This window comes from Bison bison, unplaced genomic scaffold (assembly GCF_000754665.1).
Source record: "Bison bison bison isolate TAMUID 2011002044 unplaced genomic scaffold, Bison_UMD1.0 scf7180017864519, whole genome shotgun sequence".
NCBI lineage: Eukaryota > Metazoa > Chordata > Mammalia > Artiodactyla > Bovidae > Bison > Bison bison.
In genome coordinates this window covers 13,259,737-13,268,905 of record NW_011495072.1, presented here as the reverse complement: position 1 = coordinate 13,268,905, position 9,169 = coordinate 13,259,737, and the positions used below count along the sequence as shown (strand labels likewise).

General features: G+C 36.7%; 1 protein-coding gene across 5 annotated transcripts in view; it reads left to right on the top strand.

The window, feature by feature from the left end:
* The window catches only part of NTNG1 (netrin G1), a 369,164-nt gene that overhangs the window by 288,639 nt on the left and 71,356 nt on the right, over positions 1 to 9,169 (top strand). For all 5 annotated transcript variants that reach the window (XM_010830949.1, XM_010830950.1, XM_010830951.1 and 2 more), the window contains exon 5: positions 888 to 914. In XM_010830949.1, the coding sequence (XP_010829251.1) occupies positions 888 to 914 (27 nt within the window). The remainder of the gene's footprint in view (positions 1 to 887; positions 915 to 9,169) is intronic.

The following is a 9,169-nucleotide window of genomic DNA, read 5'->3' as shown; positions in this document are numbered from 1 at the left end:
TATATATATATTAAATATATATATATATAATCCTTGCAACAACTCTAACAGGTGGAAAACAGCCACAGAGAACATAAGCAACTTGTCCCAAAGTCACAGTCAGTGAGTATAAGAGCAAAGCCTCGATCTGAGATAGCCTGGCTCTTGTGCCCCTGATCTTGGCTAGGAGTTTCCATCTGGATACAACTAAATTCATGTCCACGTTTATAACATCTTCAGTCACATTCTGAAATGGTTCCACCACCTTAGCAGAGCTTGACAATGAAAGCAGAAGCTGAAAAATTGATGAAGCCCATGGTCGATGTGAATACAACCTAATGTATTCTTGAATTATTCTGCATTCTGCTCAATTTACTTTCTGTTACAGAGCTTAATCCACATATCTCACGAGTAAAAGAGGATGGAACATGATGGTTATATGTAGTTAATCAAATAAAATGACAAGTGCCTTTCAACTGCTAACACATGCATCTCAACACGTTTAAAGAGATAGATGGCATGATGTAGATATATTTGCACAGGCACATACATTGTATACTTGGTGCTCGGTGCCCAGAACACAAGCCTAGCTTAGTGTCTGTTTTGAACCACATACAAATGTTCACTAACCTTATAGGTAAGCACAAAATGTTCGATGTCATGAATCTGTCTTGAGCCAGCTGTTAAAGATGAATGCTGATTTCCCGACTCTGATAAGTTAAAGGAGTTCTAGAATAAGCGAAATGGTTTCAGTGGTTGGATATATGTTTGGGGTTTTTGTGTGTTAATTTTCTGATGATATGAATGTAATCAAGTGTTTAAGTTTCTAAGATTTTTATATGATGTTTAAGATATCCTTTACTAATAAATGACTAACAGTTTTTCTTTATTGTTTTCTTTCTCTCCAGGTATCCCCAGTATTTCCAGTATTGGTAGTAAGTAAAAACAAAAACAAAAAATCACAAACCAAGTCTAGGCTAGCTTGGCTTTGTTGTTCAGCTCCTCAGATCTATTTTCCCAGTGTCCATTTCTGATGTAAGAGAGTATTTCCTTTGTGAATTGAATTGTTGTGTTTGTTCTCTGCACAGATATGGTGAAAGCACAGATGAAATAGTTACCTGTATAGAATTCCTCCATGGATATGGCAGTGCTACAGCTTTTCTGACTATTTTTGATGAAGGCTACCTTTACAGAGGTGCAATCACTTACATAACTGTAACTCATTTAGCAAAAATATGAACAGTCCTATTTACCCATACTTAGTAACCAGCAAACAAATGGAACTCTCTCCCGAGGACTGTATATGGATTTCTCCCATAATTTGGGAAAGCAGAGAATGAATGCCAGTGAATGCTTTAGGCATATTCGTTAGCCCAAAGAAATCACTATGAAACTAGGGAGAAGGAATTTTATTAATGCATTAAACTTTAGCCTTTGTGAAGGCCTGAAAGAGGTCAGTTTGTGATCATTAGTCTTTCTGGAGAAATGAAGGAAAGAAAATAATCAATATGTCCATCGCTATCTCCTAAAATACAATGATCCGTTATTTTTCTGTCTACTTAGGTTCAAGTTTGGTAGAGAAGGGATATAAAAAAAATACATGCAAAATTTAGGAATGGGGCTACTAGAAATTCCTGCAAGAAATGTTTTAGTAGAGATATCAGCAATTGAAAAGAGAAGTTCAACATTCTGTTGAACATTTCTCTAGTACCTTTACAAAGACATTCTACCAGATACCATGGGAGAACCAGGCTGTAGCTCCCTCTTTACATTTAAAGCAATGACATCCCAACACCAAGCTTGAAATGCTCACTAAGGAAATGTCCCATAACTTTTCAGAGCCAAATCTCACATATTTCTAAATATTGTTCCCTTTCTCTCTGATGGTTAAAACCTTTGAATAGCTACTGAATAAGTGATTTGAAATAAAGTACTGAGGGAGCCTAGACTATGAACTGTAAGTGAAAAGAAGCATTTTCACTAGAGTTTAACCCAGTCTTTGTCATAAATGCTGGGCCACAACAGGGTGATGGAAGGGTAAAGAACAGCAGTAGGAGTATTCCAATATACAACAACCATTTAAAAAGCAATATCCTCATAATTTGGATAAAATAACTTCTTGCCTCTTATAAATGCACAGTCAGGTCTTCCAGTTTTTAAATCAACCCAGTTTACTTAAGCTTGTGAATAGGACTACACACAGATTTATTAATCACTAGACATGTTAAATGCAATGAACATCAGCCACTTTGTAAACAGAAATAGAACTAGTGTTCACGTTCATTTAGATACCAGCCTAATGCCACAGCTTCCTCTTTGTGATCTTGTTGAAATGACGTCAGTGGTACAAACTTGCAAGTGAAAGCTTCGGTTCTAATAGTCTAGTTTTTCTGCTGCCGTATCTCCCGTGGCATTTGCCTATCTTCATAAATACGCCACAACGTGCTCCTTTCAGGCCTTGACAGCTGTGTTTGTACATGCATTTTGGAGCAAAAGGAAACCAAACGGAAGCAAGCTGAGACAGATGGTGATCTGACCTGTCAAAGGTTTCAGAAATGGATGAACGGAAAGTAGTTCTTTGGCGTTGGGATGTGTTTCTGTTCCAAGTGTCAATTGTGTGTTGCATGGAATTTCTGACTGTTTTGCTCACTTGACATCTCATTCGGCCGCCTCCACCACATGCCCCATCTTTGAGCATCAGCAGATGTTGACCTTTTACACACTGAATCAGGAAATTCCAGTTTTATTTTGCTTTGTTTTATTTTGAAATCAGTGGTGACCTGAAAGGATGCTTTGTTGTGCCTTTGGAAAATGTATTAACCTTTATTCAGGAAACTAGGAAAATTTAACTCCTTAATGTCTAACCAAAACCCTCCAACAAACAAAGTGATAGCTTATTCTGTGCTTTCGTGATGCCTCTGGCTGTTCTGCTGGGAGTGCAATGGGTGTTTCCTCAGATTTCTCAGGCAAATGGTATAAGCACTTCCAGGGGTCACCCAGCATCACATATGGCTAGCTTGCTTATTGCCTGGCTTTAAAGTGAAGAGATTTGCCATAAAACCATCAAACATGATTGTATCTTCTAGCCTGCTTCAATGGCATTTACACATTCCTTATAAGGACTTATAAGGTGTTCTCTGTGTGCAATGGTGGATTCCTTTACTCTCCAATGGGCAAGAATTCATACATAGATGACTCCCTGCCTGTTCAAGAGGGCATAGAAATAGTTTCCAAGGTACAAGCCGGAAAAGAGAGATCCACTTGGATTTTCAACTAAGTTTGGGCATTTACCAGGGCTTTTCCCTTTATCTCAAGGAAGAAATCAATGAACGTAATTCCACCAAGTATGTAGAAAGATGCCATGATAATAGATACAACACTCATGACATTCCCATCATCAAGGACAATGAATGATGTATATTGTGACATAAATTATTGATTGATGTATGTAACCATAAGTTCACATACATTTGCTGTATACACAGTGATTAAAGATTTTGGAGGCCTGATAGTTCTCAGTATAGATTTCAAACTGTCAACACCTATATTAAGGTTCAAATGCATGGACAGAGTGGTCATCCTTTCCGATCATCTGCTAAAAATGTTTTTGAAACAGATTTCCCATTAAGGTCATTTGTACCTGCTGTTGTCTGTTAGGAAATAGATTTCCCAATCATCCCAAAGGTACTTGATTTAAAACTCAGTCATTTTGATGTGCTTTGGCTGTGGCTGAAAAATTATTGGTGATATTGTCAGCAATTAATGAGTCCCAAAATAAATCTGTAGCCATTTGAGCCTATGAGCTCTGTTTTTTCTTTACTTGATGCAGTAGTAATTCATTCAAGTTTCATTTTTTCAATGTAAAATGTATCATGCGGTTATAAGTAAACATTCACAGTTTTATCCAAGTGAATGTTAGTTGATGCTGATGATCCAAATTAATATTTGTTTTGGTGTGGATGTTTTTGTTTAAGGGATAAACTAATCATTATAACATATATTATCTGATCTTTAGTCCTGAAAAGCAAGTGATTTCACAAATTACTCTGAACAGTTTATTATAAAAAATGGTAATTAGAATAACAAGAGTTGGCCTAATGTGCAGAGTAGCTTTGTGTGAGGGATTATCACCTAAAAAGCAAGTGATGGAGGTTAAAGATTAAAATGTCAGAGGTTAAAGGTAGATCATCCACTGAAAACTCATGTCAGGAAACACAACTTAAAAAAACTTCAAATTTTTTTAATAAACAAAGCCATTTCTTAGACTAGCAACAAAAGAAAAGATGTATGTTGACATTTTATGAACCCAAGTGTACATTGTTTCCGTAAATTACCTTCAAATGATTGACATCATGTTTTATAAAGTGTAAAATATTGATGGAAGTATTTGGCTGTCTCCTCCTCTTCAGCTATTCAATTTGAAATAACAATTTACTTAAGATAAATATTCCACTTTCCTGTTTCTCTTATAGTGAGCATTGCCTTCATCACAGAGTTAAAAATTCATCTCTAATTTGATTTAATTGGTAGGACCATTAAACAAGGGAAGTGGTACCTGCAGGGATCCATCAGCCTGTTGAGAAAGCTCAGAGATGCTTTCATACTTGAAAACATTTGATGCCAGTTGGAGACCTTATAAAAGTTGTTTCCCATACAGCATCCAAATATATTTTGTTCAGTACCTATTTACTGTAGAAGCCTGGACTGTGAGGAAAATAACAAGGTTAATCATTTCCCCCCTCAAGGGTTATTAGTAATCTTGTTCATGCTATCCAGAGAGCTGCAGTGTTTGTTTGTTTTTTCCCTTTTCTTTAATACTTCTAAATCCCCCAAATAAAAGTTTCATTTGAATTGCCCTTTAGATAATTAGGTTTTATATAATGAAGAAAAAAATGATCTGACTAGAGAGGCTATATGGCAGATTGTATGGTGTGCTACATTAATTTTGATCTGTTTGCTGATGTTCTAGAAGGAAAGCTAAGGTCCCAGGTGAAATGCCTTTGGGACTTTATTATATCATGTATCCAGTATTCTCATCACAGATCCATTTCATATTTGTGTAACTAGCATTTCGCATTCATGAAACCTTTGTGGTTATCCTAAAATTGAATGAACATTAGGACATAGCTGCTTCTTTAATCTTGAATAAATTAAATATTCCAATGATGCAGGGGGTGGAGGAGTAGCACCTACCTTAAAAAAAATCTGAGAGGTTTAGTCATCTTTAGCAAACAGCAGTTGCCCACCTTTATCAGATCTGCCTTTCTTCATATATTAGCCTTTTCCCAGATGTCTTTAGAATGCCAAGCCACTTTTTAAGTGTGAGCTGATATCTGTACCTTTGCTGTTATTTCCTTGTGGGGGCATCTGAAAATTCCTAGCTTAAGCAAAGATTTACCAAGATCTCTGAAAGGGCCTATAATGAACTTTCTCAAACTTGTAATTGTGAATGAAGAGTGGGGTATCACCAAAGTCTTCTTGGAATATCAGTAGGGAGCTGGCCAGCTAACTGTTCCACTTCCTGGGAGATGTCCCCACATGTCTACAGAATTCCATTTTACAAATGGTGACTCTCGGGCTCAAAGTGTCCGAGTAACTTGTCAGATATAATATGGCCAGGAAGGCCTGTCTGACTCCAAAGGCTGTTCTGGTAACGGTATACCAAATGGAAGAGGTTAGAAAGAGAATTTGTATATTTATTGACTCCGACCTCAGACTCTTTCCTGTCTAATACATTGGCCCGTTTCTGTGTGGGAAATTTTAGTGTTCTGAAGAAAAACAGACGTTCATTTTCGATACCTTACTGTGTGGTCAACAGAAACCACATTAAAATGTGCCCTTCCTCTACCACCATCAATGATAAACATCCTCAAAAAGCTGAGGAAGAGGGGAAATGTGAGATGTTATTTATAGAACATGGGATAGTTCATGAAATTTAGTTATGCATGTTGTGAAACCTGCTTGTACATACTCTATGACAGTAAAAATTCCAAATGTTTTATTGACATAGCTGCTTAAAACAAGCAAACAAAATCCTATGTGTTGTCGTGAGGACAGACTTACCACTATCGCATTAAACTTTGTCTTCCCCAGCAGGTTAATGACGCTGTGTTTCTGAGAGTAGGCAGCTTACTGTAAAGATGGTGAAATTACGCCAAGGCCCTAGGGGTTCTTTATGAAGAGCTTTAGGGTTTTCTATGCATTCCTTTATAGACATCAATAATGTTTCCAAAACCCACTGAGGAACAAGAGCAATAACTACAAATCCAAAGGGACCCCGTGACTCTGTGTGCACCCAATGTTTTCCTCATACACTCCTGGAAGGAGAATGTTTAATGAAGGCTCACTAACATCCTCTCAGGCAGTGGCTTTTCATATCCATCATGACACCCTGCTTCCCACTGTATTGTAGAACCAAAACATTATGTAAAAATTAGTGTTTTTAGGAAAATTGAAGAGCACTCATACAACATCATCATTTTATAGGCAATGCAACTAAGGCTGAATTGAATTGTCAAAGTCATCTGGATAGTAGCCAAGGCAGGATTCTAGTTCAATGTTCAGTTTCCAATCTAGGACTCTAGAATTCATTCACCTTCTCATGTAATTAAATGACTCATGTATTAAATACTACACAGTAGACTATTTTAAGGGGAAAAGGACATGGAAAAGCATGGTCACAATTTACTCTGGTTTTAAAGAGTTTCCACAAAATGAGTTGGAAGCTGCCTGTAACTCATGCTAAGTGGGTACAAGTAAGATAGAAGACAGTGGCTTTCTGATGTAAATGAAGTGTTTTTAACCTTCTGGTTCAAGCTTGCCTTTCAGCTTGATTCACTGTGGTGTCAGCCATAGATGGTCAAGTTTAGCAATTCTAACCCAGTTCTCTCCAATTTACAGTGCCGAGCTTTCCTTGGGGCACAGAGAAGAAAAATTTTCTTCCAAAGCCTCATTTTTATAACTAGAATCTCAGTTTTTCTGACTCTTTAAAGTGCCACAAACCAAATTGTCATGTAAGAGTTTTCTGAGTCTCCTTAATGGGGAAAAAAAAGAAATTCAGGCAAGATGTATATTTGATTAATAGGCTAAACTGATGTGCTCCTAAATTTAAAGAAACTCGGAAATTTACATATTATCTTTGTGTTAAAAATAAACCCTTTCCCACAGTATTCCAAAATAATTTCTGTTGCTTTCTGGACAATAGTATTAATCAATGGAGACCTTAGAACCAGATTATTCCCTAAAGTAAGTTGTATCTTAAATAAACTTCTTTATATATCTGAATCACTTGCTTTGGGAACAGTTAAGGTTACAAGAAATAGGGGAAGCACATTATAACCTCTACTTCAGTTTAGTAAGAACTGTTTATGCTACAATAATTTTTTATTACAACAGCAACCTTGAATAGGATAATAAGAGCTAACACAACATTGAAAACCAACTATGTGGGTGCTCAGTTGCATCCTACTCTTGGTGACCCCATGGACCTCCACGCTCCTCTGTCCATGGACTTTTCCAGGCAAGAAAACTGAAGCTGGTTGCCATTTCCTACTCCAGGGGATCTTCTCGACCCAGAGATTGAAGCTGCATCTCTGGCATCTCTTGCATTGGCCAGCAGGTTCTTTACCACTGTGCCACCTGGGCAGCCCTGTGCTTCAACTATACTTCAATTAAAAAAAAAAAAAAGCCACCATTTCTTGAATGCTCACTACAATTACAAGCAAATATTAACTCATTCAGCCTTGACAACAGCCAGCAGGTAGCATTATTCTATTTTACATATAAGAAAGCTTAGACACAGAGAAGTTAAGAAACTTGCCCAAGTGATAAAACTCGAATTTAAATCCAGTCCTCGTTCTATTTACATGCAGCATATCTTAAATAAATTTGCCCTCAATAGATATTGCCCAGGCTTCCCAAAGATGTAATTTGAAAATTTATCAATGACGATAGAGTAATAGTATATGATGGGCATTTCAGATATTCTTTTTCTTTGTAAAAGGGATAGTTTTGGTGTATGAAATCTTTGGTCTCCATATTCACCAAGCTAAAGTCTTTTGAGATCATTAAGACGTGTTTAGTCCATTTTTCCAGGTTTGTGGGATCAGGATCCTTGAGAACTCGGAATTTCCATAAGAGGCTATTTTTGAAGGATTGGCCATCTACAATCCCATTGGACACATATGATAATCCTTCCCCTTACCTCAGTAATAATTTCTCAACTCCAGACTGGGTTTCACTATGACAGTCACAGGTCCACAGTTACAATGTGTAGCAATAATTTTTCCTTCTACACAAGGGATTCTTAATCCCCTAAATCCCCTAGATTCTGCAAAGAACATGTTCTTCATTCCAGTGGGCTTTATCCTTCCATGAATTTCAGCGTGACACTGCCAGGTCATAAAAGAACCATTGGAGCGATAGAACTTAATGGCTGAGAGAAAACATAGACATCTTTTAATCCAGCACCTTTACCTTACAGATAAGGAAACTGAAGTCCAGGGAATTAACTGCCTGACAACTACTTAACAGACCTGGGAGCAGATCCTTTAACTTCTGATTCCTAATACTTTTTGCCTTGCAATATACTAACACTTTGAGACCTTCATATGGACACAAAGATACTCCTTAGTAAATTCATGAAAGAATGAAATTTTAAAATTCTCCAATAGTTCACCTAACCAATGCTTTGGATGTGTTGTAATTTTTTTTCTGTTTGCAATCTCTTAACTATTTGAAATCAATGGCCACTGGCTAAAAATTCTCAGAGGCTTCATGTTATGCAAGGACTTTTATTAGAATTGAATATGATAACATAGAATTTGTCTTAATTATACAATTAACTTACCCTCCAATGTGCCTAATTTACTTCTTGGAATTAAACGTTAGTTTATTGATTGAATATTGATTGAATATTTGTATGTGCCAGTATCTTTGAGTAACAAGAGTAGCCAAAGAGTAGCTAGCTGATTTAAAGTTTTCTTACTTGCCTTTGCAGTTATAGGACAAAATAAAAATTCAAAATTTTAAGATGAGATATTAAATTTGAAAATTCTATGATGAACAAATATTAAAACATGTATAGACAGAACCATGCTATAGGAGTCAAGGCTCCACACATTTCAATATTTTTTTCCAAGACATTTTTCCTCCCGAGGAAGAGATATCACACATAAAATTTTGTCCCACT